Genomic DNA, 19,433 nt, shown 5'->3' on the forward strand with positions numbered 1-19,433 from the left:
ATCACAAAAGTGAGTACACCCCTCACATTTCTGCAGATATTTAAGTATATCTTTTCATGGGACAACACTGACAAAATGACACTTTGACACAATGAAAAGTAGTCTGTGTGCAGCTTATATAACAGTGTAAATTTATTCTTCCCTCAAAATAACTCAATATACAGCCATTAATGTCTAAACCACCGGCAACAAAAGTGAGTACACCCCTAAGAGACTACACCCCTAAATGTCCAAATTGAGCACTGCTTGTCATTTTCCCTCCAAAATGTCATGTGATTTGTTAGTGTTACTAGGTCTCAGGTGTGCATAGGGAGCAGGTGTGTTCAATTTAGTAGTACAGCTCTCACATTCTCTCATACTGGTCACTGAAAGTTCCAACATGGCACCTCATGGCAAAGAACTCTCTGAGGATCTTAAAAGACGAATTGTTGCGCTACATGAAGATGGCCAAGGCTACAAGAAGATTGCCAACACCCTGAAACTGAGCTGCAGCACAGTGGCCAAGATCATCCAGCGTTTTAAAAGAGCAGGGTCCACTCAGAACAGACCTCGCGTTGGTCGTCCAAAGAAGCTGAGTGCACGTGCTCAGCGTCACATCCAACTGCTGTCTTTGAAAGATAGGCGCAGGAGTGCTGTCAGCATTGCTGCAGAGATTGAAAAGGTGGGGGGTCAGCCTGTCAGTGCTCAGACCATACGCTGCACACTACATCAAATTGGTCTGCATGGCTGTCACCCCAGAAGGAAGCCTCTTCTGAAGTCTCTACACAAGAAAGCCCGCAAACAGTTTGCTGAAGACATGTCAACAAAGGACATGGATTACTGGAACCATGTCCTATGGTCTGATGAGACCAAGATTAATTTGTTTGGTTCAGATGGTCTCAAGCATGTGTGACGGCAATCAGGTGAGGAGTACAAAGATAAGTGTGTCATGCCTACAGTCAAGCATGGTGGTGGGAATGCCATGGTCTGGGGCTGCATGAGTGCGGCAGGTGTTGGGGAGTTACATTTCATTGAGGGACACATGAACTCCAATATGTACTGTGAAATACTAAGCAGAGCATGATCCCCTCCCTCCGGAAACTGGGTCGCAGGGCAGTGTTCCAGCATGATAATGACCCCAAACACACCTCTAAGACGACCACTGCTTTATTGAAGAGGCTGAGGGTAAAGGTGATGGACTGGCCAAGCATGTCTCCAGACCTAAACCCAATAGAACATCTTTGGGGCATCCTCAAGCGGAAGGTGGAGGAGCGCAAAGTCTCGAATATCCGCCAGCTCCGTGATGTCGTCATGGAGGAGTGGAAAAGCATTCCAGTGGCAACCTGTGAAGCTCTGGTAAACTCCATGCCCAGGAGAGTTAAGGCAGTTCTGGGAAATAATGGTGGCCACACAAAATATTGACACTTCAGGAACTTTCACTTAGGGGTGTACTCACTTTTGTTGCTGGTGGTTTAGACATTAATGGCTGTATATTGAGTTATTTTGAGGGAAGAATAAATTTACACTGTTATATAAGCTGCACACAGACTACTTTTCATTGTGTCAAAGTGTCATTTTGTCAGTGTTGTCTCATGAAAAAATATACTTAAATATCTGCAGAAATGTGAGGGGTGTACTCACTTTTGTGATACACTGTACATGCAGGACACACAGATCTGGTGTTAACCATCGTAAAAATATTACCGGTGTATCCACCATGTTGGGTTTGCTGTTCCTCAGACTCTTGACGGCGTGAAACACATCGACCACGTTCTGCCTTTTAATCATCTCACACACAATACTGATGGCCGAAAATACACCACTGCGCCCTCCTCCATTCCTACAGGGGGGTAACAGAGTTAAAACACAGTTTAGGATATAATGTGCTGGATTAATAAAATTTATAAAATAAAACTCATTTGTGCTTTCTATCAAATGTTTGTGTGTACGTACAGGCAATGTACGATGGTGCGTCCTTCGCCCTCCTCACATTCCTCCTGCCATTTATCCACCTGCAGGATCAGCTTCAGGAACGAGCGCTTTGAGGCTGGTACCTCTCTAAGCCCCGCCCACCCAAGGTACTGGAAATGCTGTACCATCAGGTAGCCCTCCTGTGGCTGAATGTGCACAATAAAACAAGTCAACAGTGGAACAGTGAGCTAATTAAGAATTAATGTAAGTAATGAATTGGTTGATGACTGACTCTGGTGAGGTTGCATATCCTAAAGATGCGGCTGATGACGTCACAGTCCATGGAGCAGGAGACTCGCTCGACCTGTACCGGACCGTACCTGAGCATCCCCTCTTCAGGCCAGTACTGAGGACAACCCTGCAGCCACAACAAGCAAGACTTATCACACATTTTATTAATACAATACAATCAATCCCCTGTTATCTCACCCCTCTCCCCTCAGAACATCTGGATCAGAACTCCCTGCACCCGAGGAGACTTGCTCTCCGACTTGGAGCCCAAATTAATTGGCCAGGTATGGTATCACACTGAAGACATATACGATATGACGAAATGGGCACAAATTCCCACAGACACACTCTAAAGTCTTGTAGAAAGGCTTCCCAACAGAGTGGATTATGTTGGTTTTGTATTAAGAATCCAATAAGCTCACGGTCTGGTGTCCCAATACTTTTGTCCAGACACTATATGGTCAAAAGCATACAGACACCTCATTCCAAAACCGTTGGTATTGATATGGATTCCGCCGCCTTGAAGCTATTATAACTGTTTTTTTAAATAATTTTCCTCTTAATCTAGTCGTATCCAATTATCTGATACTGCTGCAGATTTTCACTACTGACCGAGGAGGGTCGTAACTGACACACGCCATACTCAAGGCCACACCCCATTTGGTGTGTTCTTCCTGAGACATGGCCAACTGTGTCTGTTAAACACCCGAGCACTGCTGAGATTTGAACCCAGGCCCCTTTGGTGGTAAGCAAGTGTAATTAGACTGTGCATCACTGATCAGGCATAACATTATGACCACCTTCCTAATGTTGTGTTGGTCCCATACACAACAAACTGCTGCACACTGTGTATTCTGACACCTTTCTATCAGAACCAGCATTAACTTCTTCAGCAGTTTGAGATACAGTAGCTTGTCTATTGGATCGAACCAAACGGGCCAGCCTTGGCCGCCCATGACCCTGACGCCGGTTTACCACTGTTCCTTCCTTAAATCACTTTAATAGATACTGACCACTGCAGACCGGGAACACCCCTCAGGAGCTGCAGTTTTGGAGATGCTCTGACCCAGTCGTCTAGCCATCACAATCTGGCCATTGTCAAACTTGGTCAAATCCTCACGCTTGTCCATTTTTCCTGCTTCTAACATCAACTTTGAGGATAAAATGTTCAATAGCTGCCTAATATATCCCCCCCACTAACAGGTGCCGTGATGAGATAATCAGTGTTATTCACTTCACCGGTCAGTGCTCCTAATGTTATGCCTGGTCGGTGTATAAAGAGCTCTGGATTGAACCTGGGACGACGGAGCTGTGTTGTAGATACCAACATTACCTCTTGAGACACTGTGGGCAGACAAAGTGGAAGTGAGTGTGTGAGAATCTCACCTGGGCGAGGTCGATCTCGTTCAGCATGACAATGGAGGTGCAGCCGTAATCGTACACCAACCTCCAGAAATCCTTCACTGTATTGGGTAGGGGGTGCTGGGTCACGATAAACGCTGCAGGCTGCCTGTAGCTCTGTGTAACACACACACACACACACACAAATATGATACATGTACAGTTAAGGTAAAAATGACAAAGACCTGAACAGTCTTGTGATTTTAATCATTTATACAGTTGTTCTTTGTCTCTGCAGGCTTTTTACAGCTGGTGACTTTTCTATGCCCAGATAAACGGGGCTGGTTTAACTGCAAATTTGGGTAAAAGCCGGGAAAAACCCAAACTGGATGGTCAGATGAAATCCAAAAGCTACCAAAAATGGTCCACAATGATTTAGAAGCTGCTGCAACACAAGCGTCACTCTCCAAGGTCAAGAGGTCTGGTAATTGTGGTGATGGTAGTATTTTAAACTGCTATGGTTCCAGAAATCATTAAAATGTCAAGACTGTCATCCTCAGCTTCACATAACACAATAACAGAGCTGATGGATGGATTGGGACGAGCATGCATCCACTATGGAGACGTGACATTGACCAAAACATAAATGAGCATGTGTGAGCCCCCTCTGGGTTTGTGTGTCTGCATGCTGATGGACTGTGAAGTGTGGTGATGAGGCACCGAAGCCATGAAACAAATCCAGTCTGGGAGGCATTAAGAGACAAAGATCAGAATTACCTGGTACACTCCTGACGTCTGCGTTAGCAATACAGAAAAATCATTTCAGAGTTTATATGTTTAGAATTTATTGTGTAAAATTTTATGATTTATGTTTTAGATGAAAAGCCAAATGATGTAAATAAATACATTAATCAGAAAAGGACGGAACGGCCTGGATTTGTCTCGAGCTTTCTGTATCTAAGAGGGTGAGGGTACGGTGGAGGAAGAATATCAGGGATGTCATAGAAAATAGAAAGAGCATGAAAATGAGATGAAGGAATAACAGAGACATAAACTTCATACATATTTAGCCTACAACAGTTTATGTATCATGTTCAGCTTACAGCAAATTAATCACTTATTTATTATTTATATTATAGCAGTTTATTCAGCTTATAGAGCTAAGAACGGTTAATCTACGTATTGTTTTTACAACAGTTTATCTCAAATGTTCATCCTACAGAGGTTAATTTATATATACAGCAGTTTATTCCACTTATACAGTAGTTCAGCTCATCCACTGGTTCTATAGCAGTAGAGCGAATAATATAGTTATATAGTTTATTTTACCTTTTTTTCAAACAAAAGTGCTGTCTGACTTCACCCTACAATTCTTAATACAATATAATACAATGCCTTTATATATATAATCATATATACATATACAGGTGTACAGTACAACAAAATTATTTTTCCGCATATCCCAACTTGTTTGAAACCTGGGGTCAGAGCGCATTGTTTGGCGCCCCTGGGGCCGAGAGGATTAAGGGCCTGGCTCAAGGGTCCAACGGTGGTTGGATGACAGAGCTGGGATTCAAACTCTGAACCTTTCAATTAATAGCTTAAAGCTCTACCCACTAGGCTACCACTGTCCATCATTCATCCCACGTTCACCCAAGAACAATTTATTCCACACATTTATCTTACAGCAATTGATTTAACGGTTCGACCCATCTATCTGTTCTTTGTGTCTGTAGGACGTGATTTAATGGCTGTGAAGTTACTGTAGTATGAGCAGGGTTAGAAAAAGAGAAGAAGAATATGGTGATGGTTTTTGGTGATGATTTTGGGAGAGTGTGAAGGGATGGAACTTACGTCCATGAGTGCAGCATTGATATAGTTGCTGCTCTCTCCATCGATGGTGATGAGGAAGGGTAAACAGCGGTCTGGTGGCAGGTTGGACATGAATCGATTTTTCTCGTGATTTCGAGGCAGAAGGGCGATGCTGCAGTCCTCTGGTTGAGGCTGGGGGGTCACCGAGTTCAAAGTCTGATATACACACACACATTAAGACGTTACCTTAAATGGAGTGGTGCACTTGTATAGAGCAATGCTGTAGTGGGTTTAATCACAACAGGTTGGTTGCGTTTAAATAATATTGAGAGAATAAGATTTGAGGGTAAATTTGTACCTGGAACTCGTCTTTAAGGTGTGAGGAGTTACTCTGTGAGTCGATTCGGATCATGTCGTAATACGCTGCTTTAAATTCACAGACAGGGATGGCTGTATCCCCACACAGACACGCCTCCAATATGGCATCATGGATAAAGATGTACTGTTCCTGATGATATTAAAAATGAATATTTATACATTGATTTGATTATTACAGGTACATAAATGTTTGTGCATGAAAATGAATACCTTAAATTATATATAATGTGTGTTTTACCTCAGTCTGCACCATGTTGATGCGGCGTGATCGGAGCGCTTTGACACAGTTGTAAATATCCACCACACCTTCACGCTCCGCCATGTCCAACATTATGTCGATCACGATGTAACATCCTGTACGACCCGCCCCGGCACTGAGGAGCAGAAAAACATTCATATTAAAACAGACACTAATGGACTAGTGGACAATAATACACAATATAGGGTGCACTTGTTTTTTTCTGACCTGGTTTCTAAATGTCTGTTTACTTTTGGGGAATAAAAATGATTACATATTAAAATCTGTTGTGTTTCTGTCGACATCTGAGGTTCTTTGTTTGTTTACAGAAGTTGTGAGGAGCACAAAGTTCTTATTTATGCCCTGATACATTAAACAGAATTGTCAGAGGGTGCACTTTCTTTTCCCCATGACTGTATGTGTGAAAGACACAGGATGTGGTTTTGTTGCTGTTCTGCTGCAGGAGCAGACCCACCTGTGTGCTAACACACACACACACACGTACACACACACACACACACACACACAATACAAAGTCCAGAGCTTGCATTTTTAGTCATATCTGAAGCAACGGTGCAAAATATCTGGCACACTTATAATATCCCACAATGCATTGTGACAGAAAGTTCCCAAATGATAAACCCTCATATAAAGAAGAGTAATACCACATCCTGAACATTACATGTTATACTAGCTTCCACTACTTTCTAAAGCATTTTGATTTACTTTAAAGATACAAGAGCGTGTCTTTAAGAGAGGGAATATATGAGGGACTCATATCGGGCAATAAGGCCTGGCTGACAGTCAGTGTTCCAATTCATCTCTAAAGAGTCATGTGGGTTAAAAATCAGGGCTCTGTTCAGGCCAGTCAAGTTCTTCTACACTGAAATGTATACCAAACCATTTCTTTGTGTGCAGGGGTATATGCTGAATACAAGAGCCTTCCTTAAACTGTTACCACAATACTGGAAACATCTTTGAACCTCTTTGAACATCCCCACTTATGTTATTACACAGTTCTGTAGAAGTACACTTAACGCTGAATGCTGTAACCTGATTCATAAAGCTACAGATGAACAGATATGCTGGCTTGCTGTGTGTGGTTGAGCTGTTGTTGCTCCTGGAAGTTTTCAGTATGTAAAAGCTGTCTTCACTGTCTTCTGTGTATAGAATTGGTGGACTGAACTGTGCTGGTACCTGCAGTGTACTACAATCGGTCCTGCGGTGGGTGGGTTGGACATTTTGACTCGGCGGATGAAGGACAGCAGTCCAGTAGCATGATACGGAACTCCATGATCCGGCCAACCGGTGAAGTGGAACTGCTTCACCTCCCGAACTTCATTAAAGCCTCTCTGTAACCAGAAAGTGTTTAAGCCATTTAAAATAAGTGTATAATAAACTGTATAATCAACTCATACACTAATTTATACATAACTTAATAAAGATTTGCATAGATTCTGTTTATATAAAACAATGCAAAGATTTAGAAATAATTATAAATTTTTTACTAATAATAAAACTTATTGTATTTAGATATTTACTGCCCCAAAATAAAATTATTTTGTTGCAATAAAATACAATCCAAATAAAGCAAAACAAACTCTACAAAAACTACATAAACATTTATAAACATTCATATTTTTTTAAAATGTTTATTTTTAAAAGTAATTGCAGCTGTCAAATGCAGCAGAAATAATCATATTTTAATAACAGAACTATTTATACATATTAAAAATGTAGTTAGTTAATGAAAGTTATTTTATATATATGTATTATTAAATATATTAATATAGTTAAATACATAGTAAGTAAATAAAATTAGAAAAATAAAAAAGGAATTTAATTAATAGAAAAAAATAATTCAGCATGTTTAAGTGCTTATTTGTGTATTTTATAATAGGTGTTTAAAATAATTAAAATGTAATACTTTTTAAACCCTTTTAAACACTCAGTATTTTGACAGCTGTACACGAAACAGTGAAGTAAATTAAGGAGAAATTTATGTTACATAATAATAACATTAGTTAAATTAAAACAATATAAATATGAACCTGTGATCCATTAATTTATAATCTAACTGTGTATAAAGAAGCTAAAATGCTACTACAGCAGTACAGGTGAAAGAAACTACTCTCAGACTGAACTCACCCGTTCGAGAGTGAAGGTGCGCACTACGTACTCGGCCAGTGGCTCCACCTCCACAAACGTCACCTTAAAATCTCCGTACACCTCCGCGTCGTCCGGCCAGTACTTATAACACTTCACCTGAACCCGACAACACAAGGATCAAACCCAGAACCAAAAACATTTCAGTCACTTTATACAATGACATCAGTCCACATGAACCCATATAAATTCTCTGCTTCAAAATCAACACTGTTCACATTGTCATCAAAATATTTATAAAATAAAAGAAAATGGAACAGGTGTATTTTAAATATCAACTATTAAAATGCAAAATATTGTGTACAGCAAATTTGCTTGTCTGAAAAGTATTTTTGCCATTTAATTAAAGAAAATACTCGTTTCTGATTGGTTGGCAGGTTGCATTACTTTACAACTGTAAAAACATACATATTAAAAAATAATAATTAGTAATGAATGTAAGTTAACATTAGTAACGTAACTCGTACTCGATATAAGAAAATGATGGATTTTATTTGGGTGGGTGTTAAACATCCTATATTTATTGGGACACATCTTAAATCAGGTCATGCAAACTGACAAAGCACGTACAGGTGAAATACAAACACATGCCTACAACTTAATGGACGTTCATACCACATGCTAATTCTGTAGCTATCAACGACTAATGCCAGCGTGAGTGTGCTTCACCATAACTGTTAAGATATCAATCACGTTCAGTCACGCTGTCATTAGCATTTAAGCACATTAGCATATAGCGTACTTACATGCATGCGCTAACCCTTTGAGAAGTTTATACTTTCATTCTAATGCTAACTGCTTTATTAAATACAGCTTCATTCATTATAGAGTAAATACGATGTGCGCTATTGGACACCCTGTGTGTCACTGTGAACTGATTAATGTCCTGTTTTCTATTTAAGTGTTTGTATGGGATTTTAAACACAGCCTTTAGCTTCCAGACTAACTAAGTTATCTGTACTAGACTATTTTGATTTTATCTAGATAAATTTAAACCCAGATTCAAAACATTTAAGTTGAAGTCACCAGAACTCAATCATTAGGAGGTGTGTCTACATACTTTTGGCCAGATTGTGTATAATGTATTTTGTCTATGTTAGAACAACAAAATATCTTGTTTTATTGGATAAACAATATAAAACAAAACTACATTTATCAGAAAAACAAAATAGCTGAATTAGTTTGTTGTTGCTCCTCTTGAGACTTTAATGACTTCCTACATTCGTTAATTCTTCACTAATTAAAACACTTTTCTACATCAAGCTGGTTTCAAGTTTCTCAAAGGATTGGGTAACTGGATATGAGTTTTGCAGGATTGAGCCTGGTCATAGACCGATATTTTAAATTTCCACCATATATTTTCAGTAGGATCGAGATCCAGACCGTGTGCTGACCCTCACTGAGTTGATTTGCCTCTCCTGAGAAAAGCTTGAACACTTTTTGCTCCACGGCAAGATGCAGGATCCTGAAAAATGATCAAATCACTGAACACTGAACCTCCTTACTATCGACTGAATGAGAAAAGTGTCCAAAGTTTTTATGTACCCCTGTGCACTGACTGCTGAGGTATTGATTACCCTCTCCCCTGGTCCTTTACCCAGCATGCAGCTTCATATCATAATTGAGTTGAAAAATGTGATTTTTTTTTCTTTAGCCAGTCATTGTGTTTTATTAGAATGGAACCTGACGAAATGTCCTGCATCATCTACGAGGAAGCTTTGGGATTCGTCGGTGACCATCACTCACCCATCACCTTCCTACACACCATGACTGCATCTCTTTAATATCTGTAACATTGTTCTCTTCTGCTTAGATGTTTGTGCTTCTTTTGGTTTGATTTTTCTAGATACAAATTCCATTTCATTCAGCTGGCTACCCATATACAGTACGTTTTCCTTTCGTAACCTTCACATTTTGTTTAAATTTGCACCAAACCAAACAGAACGGGAACGTTCAACATCTTTTCCTAGACTCTGTGTTGGAATTTCTTCCTGAAGGAGTTTTATAGTCCTTTCTATTGCTTTTAACTGCAGACTAATGTGCATTTTCAGCCAGTATTTGCTGTAGAAATTCAAAATACTAGGTAATTCTTTATTTTCTAAACACTAAACACAAAGTGTTTTCATATTTTTTCCTCGGCTTGATCTGTGCCCTTGTTAAAAATTATTTATGAAATTAAAAAGAATATGTAATTTGTTTGAGGTGCGTTTTTGACAACCCAGAAAGTTCAGCTGTTAAACAAAAATGTTTTGTCTCATATCTGTGATTTGTTTATTCACTATAAAGTAAAACAGCTGGCTAAACATCTGGGTGAAATGTGGTGATTTCATAATTTCTGCCATGGTTCGTAATCCTGTTAGCTCATGAAGAACAAGACAGTGTCGCATACAAAAAGTCAATTCATGTAAACGTTCAAACAGCTGTTCTCCTTAAACCAGCTATTTCTACTGGTCTTACTGGTTTACTTTTCAAAGGGTGGTAGCAGCAGGAGGCCTTCACAGTACTTACAAAACAAAACAAACAACCACAACAACAACACGGCCTCCATCATTCCACAGCAGGCAGTAGAAGAACATACCCGTCCCACCTCCACCAGGTTGGTTACCATGACGATACACGCCGACTGCTCCTGCCAGATCATCCTCCAGAAATCGTACACCGTCTCGTGGACCGGACCTGACGGGGAGATCACCACTAAGTAACGCTGTGTAATTATCATGCTGGTTTCAGACCAGTTCAACAAGCCACACATTGTTTTTTCAGAAGTTTATTGTGGGTTTGAATACAACCAAGGGCCTTGTTCAGTAGCAACCTGGCAGTGGTGAGATCTACAGCTGATCACTACTCAAGTACCACTAAGATACCCAAGACTATCATCTAAATTGTGACTGAATGCAATGCAAGCAACTGAGAATCAAGGGCCTTGTTCAGGGACCCAACAGAAGCAACCTTGTGATGGTGGTGGGGCTTGAACCAACAATCTTCTGACCACTAATCTTGTACCTTGATCACTGAGCTGCCACAAACCTGATAGGTATGTACAGAGCTCAGTCAGGAGTGACACTTTCAGCCATTTCTAAGCAAGTACATGGAACAGTGGTCTCTGAGCCAAAGTCTAATAGAAAACCTAAACTGCCAGTTTATGCTGAGATTACAAAAAATTGCAATTTATCTAAAATGATTTGGGAATGAATTAATCAGACTAATATTAAGCTTTTGGAATTATCATTATCATTTTAAAATCTACATCAACCCAAGTAAAGGGGGTCAAAGATCAGAGTCGTATTAGCTCACTGATGCTCATCAAAAGTGGCTGAATGAGACCAAAAGAGCTGAAAACACCCCGAACATTAAGTTTCACATTTCCACAAAACCCACAATAAACTTCTGACTGCAGCTGTATTAATTCTGTATAATATCTCTTTAAACGTGTAAATATTGGTTTGTGTTGTTAGCATGAACACACCTTGGGTTGCGATGTAGTGACTCGGCCTCTGATAACCCTGCAGAAACACACACACACACACACAGTAAAATGAAAGCAGGTTTCAGAAAGGTTCTAATCCACAGTCCACAGAAGCAGCAGATTGAAGAGTTAAGAAGCAGCAGCACAGATTCATTAATAAAGCTTCAAACATCCAGTTCATCTGAATGATAAAGCTCCATCAAAACAACACTTTTATTCAAAATAATCAGAAATAAAAACAACAAAACAGGTTTCACTGCTACATACAACTAACTACCACTTAACGACACACACATACACACTTGTTCTTAATTCTGTTTAATTCTATTTCTGCATTTTTCCCTTTTTCTCCCAATCTAGTCATATCCAATTACCCAGCTGTATCTTTCCTTCATTACTGCAGACGCTGTGTCTCTGATCCAGGTTCAAATATCAGTGGTGCTATCTGCCGGTCGGGTGTCTACACAGATATAAATAGCTATATCTGAGGGCAGAGGGTTGTGGCGGTGCCCTGTTTAGTGTATTCCTGCTTTGCGCCCTGTGTTTCCCGGTGGAACTGGACCTGCCACGACCCTGACCAGGTACAGCGGTTGATGAAAATGAAACTTGTTGATGAAAATGGAAATGATTTGTCCATTGTAGGACACAGCAGGTGACGAGGGCAGGAACTGTAGGACATTAAATGAGTGACATCTCTAAATGTTTGCCTATGGAGATTAAACAGCACTACAACAGTTTTGGTCTGTTTTTTTTAAGCTGCCTGGATTGACGGGTCTGATTTTGTAGCCGCATTTAAAGATACAGCAAACAAAAGACAGAGTCATGATCACTAGTCACAGGTCACACCTCCACAAATAAACATTTCCTTCAGGATAAATAAAGTATCTATCTATATATCTGTCTATCTGCAAAAATATTAATAACAAATAAACAAAAACATTAAAAACTATGTAAAGCATGGCAGGGAGACTGGGGTGCACTATGATCATGGCATCATGGAAAATCAGGATGACACAAAGCATGATGAGGTGAAGGTGAAGGCTGGGTGTTTGCTCTATAGAGAGACATGCAGTAACATGCAGATGCAGCATGGAGAAGCACTGAGGGGTCGCGGCTGTAGTATTTCCACAGGGTTGGGCAGAATACTTTGAAAAGTATTGATGGCTAAGTATTAAATACTCTGCTGAATAGCATGTGATAGCATATTCTGTTACAACACATAACTAATGTATTCACGTTTAGAAACAGCCAAATAAATCCAGTTTACATTTTCAGGACACAGGGTGCAGGAATTCCCAGACTTTTTGGACTTGCCACACTCACACACCCCCTGTTTAGAATCAGTAGTGTATCAGTACTCTAAAACAAGTGGATGAACAATAAATTGCTAATTACCTAATGGACTCTCTGCACTAATAAACCATATACAAACATATTTGGATCTAACAAGGCATCACTCGTCCCCTTTAACAGGTGCTTGTGCCCTTCCTCATCTAATGTAGAAGTTCCCCGAACTTTATGTCAAGGCTCACCTGTTTGGCATAAAATCTCCCAAACCCCCCAATCCTGTTTCGTTCATACACATGACATGAGGTCAGAGCACAAGACAAACAACAAAAATGTGTTGTGGTGAAAAAAATAATAATAATAAAATGAAAGACTCGACTCTAGGATTAATTATCAAAATAATAAGTTCATTAATCAATTTAATTACTATGTACACGATATAGGATTTGGCCTCTGGCTCAGTAAGACCCACTGGCTCCTCTGGGTTCGTCCAGGTACAAACTGAGGGTTATGATTCATTTCCCAATGGTTAAAAAAGCCGTTTTGGCAACCCTGTGTAGACCGTTTTAGTAAAATGAACTGTTCTGTAGAATTGCTGTCCATTAATTTTTACCCATCTGCCCTGATAACAGGAGATGGCGCTCTGTTCTTTACTGTACCAGCGCTTTATAGACTAGCATTAATTTCAGTGGTATCTGAAGGTAAAGGGTCAGACTTCTTTCCTAATAAGATTTGACATCAGGAGACACTTGTAAGAGATTCTGGATTAAACGCGGCTGAGAAACCATGGCAGTTAAACTAATTAGAACATCCATATGAATGGTGTAGCTCTACAAAATGTAGCACAAGTAAATTAATAGTGTGCTTTATAAACAACGTCCACCTGTCATAACCATGTATGTAAATTCTTATGGCTAAGAATTATCCAACAGCATGTAAATGTAATGTAATGTAAATGTAATGTATGAGCCAAGTTGTTTGCTTACTCCCATGTGGAAGCTCCTCTGAAAGAGCTACATCAAACAGTAAGCCTATTTGTAAAACAATCATTTTGCAAAAACATTCAGATCATAAATTCTGCTGTTTATCAGGGGTGGGTTGTAGGAGATCTGTGGGCGTAGCTCTGCTTATATTCAGTGCTGTTTATCACCAGCTTTTACACGGACTTTTACTTAGATGTTAAGTCTGGAAGATTATAACTGGCCTCACAAAACCTGATAGTCTCCAACACGCAACAAGCAAAACAATCAAATAATTCCACGATAATTCCACTAAAGCATGTGTATTCTGAATACTGGTTAATTTATATTAATCCACATGCCCGTATTGGGTTACTGCCCAACCCTGTGGTCATGTATGTGTGAGTCCTACAGAAAATAAAAATTACTTACATCCCTGTACAGCCAAATCTAGAGCCCAAAATCAAGAGCGTAAGAGTGAGAGAGAGCACAACAGATGAGTCAGTGAGTGTCGAGCAGCACCTCCACCAACGGCAAGAAGAAATAAAACGCTAAGAATCGAGTAGAAATCTGGAGAAGGAAGGCATGCTAACATACGAGAGAGGGAGAGCTGTTTCTCACACCTTCGCCAAGGGACGAGGAGGAGGAGGAGGAGGAGGAGGAAGGGCACACAGCGCCACTTACGTCTATGTAGTTGGCGTTGATGTAATCGGACGAGGGGTCGTCTTCCACCGGCTGCAGGATCACTCGAGAATGATCGTCTGCACACAGAGTATGGTGATTATTTATTCGAATTTAAACCATAAAAACCTTATTTATCCACTACAGTTAAATGAAATACTCAAAAGTTATATTAAATAATAATAAGTGTTAGAACAACAAGAAATTTTAAAGAAATCCTGGCATTCAGATCACACACAGACAATCAGAGTAAACTTCTGTTTCATTACAGGCTGAGATGAGTTTATATACAGTGCCTTGCAAAAGTATTCAGCCCCCTTGAACTTTTCAACCTTTTGCCACATTTCAGGCTTCAAACATAACGATATGAAATTGTAATTTTTTGTGAAGAATCAACAACAAGTGGGACACACTCGTGAAGTAGAACGAAATTTATTGGATATTTTAAACTTTTTTTAGAAATAAAAAACTAAAAAGTGGGGCGTGCAATATTATTCAGCCCCTTTACTTTCAGTGCAGCAAACTCACTCCAGAAGTTCAGTGAGGATCTCTGAATGATCCAATGTTGACCTAAATGACTGATGGTGATAAATAGAATCCACCTGTGTGTAATCAAGTCTCCGTATAAATGCACCTGCTCTGTGACAGTCTCAGAGTTCTGTTTAAAGCGCAGAGAGCATCATGAAGACCAAGGAACACACCAGGCAGGTCCGAGATACTGTTGTGGAGAAGTTTAAAGCCGGATTTGGATACAAAAAGATTTCCCAAGCTTTAAACATCTCAAGGAGCACTGTGCAAGCGATCATATTGAAATGGAAGGAGTATCAGACCACTGCAAATCTACCAAGACCCGGCCGTCCCTCTAAACTTTCAGCTCAAACAAGGAGAAGACTGATCAGAGATGCAGCCAAGAGGCCCATGATCACTCTGAATGAACTGCAGAGATCTACAGCTGAGGTGGGAGACTCTGTCCATAGGACACAATCAGTCGTACACTGCACAAATCTGGCCTTTATGGAAGAGTGGCAAGAAGAAAGCCATTTCTCAAAGATATCTATAAAAAGTCACCTGGGAGACACACCAAACATGTGGAAGAAGGTGATCTGGTCAGATGAAACCAAAATCGAACTTTTTGGCCACAATGCAAAACGTTATGTTTGGCGTAAAAGCAACACAGCTCATCACCCTGAACACACCATCCCCACTGTCAAACATGGTGGTGGCAGCATCATGGTTTGGGCCTGCTTTTCTTCAGCAGGGACAGGGAAGATGGTTAAAATTGATGGGAAGATGGATGGAGCCAAATACAGGACCATTCTGGAAGAAAACCTGTTGCAGTCTGCAAAAGACCTGAGACTGGGACGGAGATTTATCTTCCAACAAGACAATGATCCAAAACATAAAGCAAAATCTACAATGGAATGGTTCACAAATAAACATATCCAGGTGTTAGAATGGCCAAGTCAAAGTCCAGACCTGAATCCCATCGAGAATCTGTGGAAAGAGCTGAAAACTGCTGTTCACAAACGCTCTCCATCCAACCTCACTGAGCTCGAACTGTTTTGCAAGGAAGAATGGGCAAAAATTTCTGTCTCTCGATGTGCAAAACTGATAGAGACATACCCCAAGCGACTTGCAGCTGTAATCGCAGCAAAAGGTGGAGCTACAAAGTATTAACGCAAGGGGGCTGAATAATATTGCACGCCCCACTTTTCAGTTTTTTATTTCTAAAAAAAGTTTAAAATATCCAATAAATTTCGTTCCACTTCACGATTGTGTCCCACTTGTTGTTGATTCTTCACAAAAAATTACAATTTCATATCGTTATGTTTGAAGCCTGAAATGTGGCAAAAGGTTGAAAAGTTCAAGGGGGCTGAATACTTTTGCAAGGCACTGTAGCTGATGTGTATATGAGAATGTGAGGCTATGTCTAAGCTTAGTGAAATTTTAATATTAGAGCACAAAAAAATTCATTACAAGCATCTTCCAGAACCAAGTTAATGGTTAGAGATGTTGGGGTTGTTTAACATTGTAGGGGGGAACAGAACCTGTTCAAACAGGTGCTGTGGTTAGCTATTACTGAAATGAGCACCTCTGTTGTAACACAGAGGAGAAGGACAGGTTACCAAATGTTTATAGACACCTTGATATTTTACCTAACAAGAAGTATTTATAAAATACTTCCATTGAAACTAGCTGTAGTCCCAGCTCAATTCTGGATAAAGTTTTCTCTCGATTTTTTAGCATATCCAATTACCCGACTGCATTACGCTTCCTCTCTACCGATGCCGATCCCCGCCCTGGTTGTGGAGAGCGAGACTGACACACGCCCCCTCCACCAGTAGCTTTTCACCTGCACGAGGCGAGTTCATATGCAGATCAGCTTTATGTATGGAGAGCCACACCCTGATTACATTATTCTCATCTCTGTGCAGGGGCCATCAATCAGCCAGCAAAGGTCGTAATTGCATCAGTGATGAGGAGTTCCCTGTCCGGCTCCCACCCTGTATGAACAACAAGCCAATCGTTGTTCGTGTAGGCGCCCAGCCGTATGGCAGAGCTGAGTTTTGAACCTACGAGCTCTGGTGTGCTAGTGTGTTTTACCGCTGCGCCACCTGAGCGCCTAACTTTGAATAAACTTAATTCCCGGTGTGCTCTGGCGACCTCTGTTGGCTACATGGCACCTTCACTGTCTAAGGGATGCTACAGATAAGCGCACAGCTCAGCTGAGCACATCTGTACTCCAGCCAGTGGTGGATTCTTACAAAGCTGCTCATGCCAAAGATGCGACTGGACAGCAGGAGTGGTTCTGCAGTGGTAAGAACGCAGAACCCAATTTGCCATTTTCTTTCCCAGACACCGCCATCTGTGTCTGTCTTTTGAGCATCTGGCCAGCTGGACTAGCGCTTTAGACTGTTGCATCACCATAGTGCCCCCTTAAGGCCATTTTTAATCTTACGTTTATAAAAATAGAATTGAATATAAAACAACAAAACCATCCTGTGGAAAAAAATCACTACATTTTAAAATCCAATAAATATTTATCAACAAAAACATCAAATGTTTGAACCGAGCGTTTTGATTTGATTGAATCCTGGCACTCACAGGCGATGATGTTGCCGTAACGGTTCTTGGTTCGATTCTGTTCTTTCTTTGCCACGTCCCAGGAAGCTGACTGACCTTCAAAAAAACTCTGAAAACACAGACATTTCACATGGAACGTTAAACGCGATTAAAATGATTTCATTTATTAATTCATTCATTCACCCAGAGCAGGAGTTTAATCCCAGGTCACAGTGGATCCAGAGCTGATCTTAAAAACACTGAGGGAAAAGGTGAATAATACCGGTCTCTGTCCGGGAGGTAAAATGAATGATGTCTACTGTGCTTCATACTGGAGCTATAAAGGACCTTCCCCAAACTGTTGCCACAACATACAATTTGCTCAGTATAATAAATGTAATACACTTGTAAGCAATGGGTGAGGCTGGAACCCTTGTACATGTTATAAGAATTAGTGTCCACATAATTTAGCCATGCAGTGTATGATCTGATTTCATTTACATCTGTGTGCAAAAGTTTGTACCCCCCTGCTTAAATTCCCCTCCAGGAAACTAACCTCTGCACTTTTAACACTTAACGACTGTTTATTTACTGATACAGCAAAGGTTATGGTGCCTGTCAAATTTGATACATTGCAATGCAGCATTGTTATGTTTGTTTTTATGTTTTTTTTTTTTTGATATTTAGATAAAATCTCAGTGTTTCATAGCAGTTATTAGCTCTGCAGCTAACTGCTAACTAACAGGAAATGCTGGGTGCAGCTTCAAAACCACCACAATAATAATAATAGAGCTATTAGTTCTACAGGAAGTGGTACAGGGCTGCTGGTACAAAGGTAAACGAGACAAGAGAGCGACATGAGCTGATTATGATGTTTGATTATTGAAGTGTTTTATCACTGTATGGGGACCAAACAGCCTCATTAATAACAAAAAGAGCTCAATAGATACAATTATTCATTTATTATTTATTATTAACACTCCTGAGCTCTCGACTTACAGGGACTTTTTCAAAAACCCCTGAGCACTTCTAAACACTGATGTTGGGACACCCCCAACACTCACACCTGGAAACATCTCTGTAATCGCCCAACCCGACCACTTTTGATCTCCCCTAATTCCTCTAAACTTCACAGACACATTTCTGCATTCTGAAGGCTCCTGCTCCTCATCTCACCTCGTACTCCTCTTTAAATCCATAACTGTCTGAGGTCTTCATCAGGTTGATGTGCTGCAGTAAATCTGCTACACGTATGGCCGGATGAAGCTGCCCCGTTTGGTACGGAGACTCGGTTCCTTCACAGTGAAAACGAGGAACGTCTAACAGACGGCTGTTCTCTGCCGCAGCAGCGTGGTTCTCGTCTACGTACAGAAACACACAAACACACACACCGCTGGAATTAACACACAGTCCACAGAGCCTCAAACTCTAAAAACACACACACACACTCACAATCACGGATACAAACTCACAATCACGAATACACACACTCCAAAAAATGTCAGGGCAGTGTGTGTATGTGTGTGTGTGTGTGTGTGTGTGTGTGTGTGTGTGTGTACTGACCTGTGATCGGTACTGTCAGGGCAGCGTGTGTGAGAGAGAAATGAATTTAGAGCAGATTTTTAATGAAACAAAAAGAATCAAAGAAGATGAAACTGAGTGATGAGAGGATGAGACATTCATTATACACTCCTGGACACATACAGACACACACACACACTTGTAAACACGTATACACACACTGTGTGAGTATGAGAGTTTGTGAGGCATGTCCTGTCATGTCAGGAGAATGTTTAAATCTAATATTTTAATCTGTGTGTACATGCTGTACAACTGTCACTTACACTTTATGTCTCAGAAA

At 40.4% G+C, this 19,433-nt stretch overlaps 1 protein-coding gene across 1 annotated transcript in view; it reads right to left on the bottom strand.

The window, feature by feature from the left end:
• The window catches only part of ptprk (protein tyrosine phosphatase receptor type K), a 130,608-nt gene that overhangs the window by 1,104 nt on the left and 110,071 nt on the right, over positions 1-19,433 (bottom strand). The window contains exons 19-35 of the mRNA XM_063001776.1: positions 19,136-19,147; positions 18,749-18,933; positions 17,615-17,702; positions 14,513-14,589; positions 14,261-14,278; positions 11,583-11,619; positions 10,695-10,792; positions 8,099-8,215; positions 7,148-7,302; positions 5,951-6,086; positions 5,693-5,842; positions 5,377-5,550; positions 4,300-4,317; positions 3,568-3,699; positions 2,183-2,308; positions 1,933-2,096; positions 1,684-1,819 (exon numbers count right to left, since the gene is read on the bottom strand). Of these exons, the coding sequence (XP_062857846.1) occupies positions 1,684-1,819; positions 1,933-2,096; positions 2,183-2,308; positions 3,568-3,699; positions 4,300-4,317; positions 5,377-5,550; positions 5,693-5,842; positions 5,951-6,086; positions 7,148-7,302; positions 8,099-8,215; positions 10,695-10,792; positions 11,583-11,619; positions 14,261-14,278; positions 14,513-14,589; positions 17,615-17,702; positions 18,749-18,933; positions 19,136-19,147 (1,823 nt within the window). The remainder of the gene's footprint in view (positions 1-1,683; positions 1,820-1,932; positions 2,097-2,182; positions 2,309-3,567; positions 3,700-4,299; positions 4,318-5,376; positions 5,551-5,692; positions 5,843-5,950; positions 6,087-7,147; positions 7,303-8,098; positions 8,216-10,694; positions 10,793-11,582; positions 11,620-14,260; positions 14,279-14,512; positions 14,590-17,614; positions 17,703-18,748; positions 18,934-19,135; positions 19,148-19,433) is intronic.

Source organism: Trichomycterus rosablanca, chromosome 9 (genome assembly GCF_030014385.1).
Source record: "Trichomycterus rosablanca isolate fTriRos1 chromosome 9, fTriRos1.hap1, whole genome shotgun sequence".
Taxonomy (NCBI): Eukaryota; Metazoa; Chordata; class Actinopteri; order Siluriformes; family Trichomycteridae; genus Trichomycterus; species Trichomycterus rosablanca.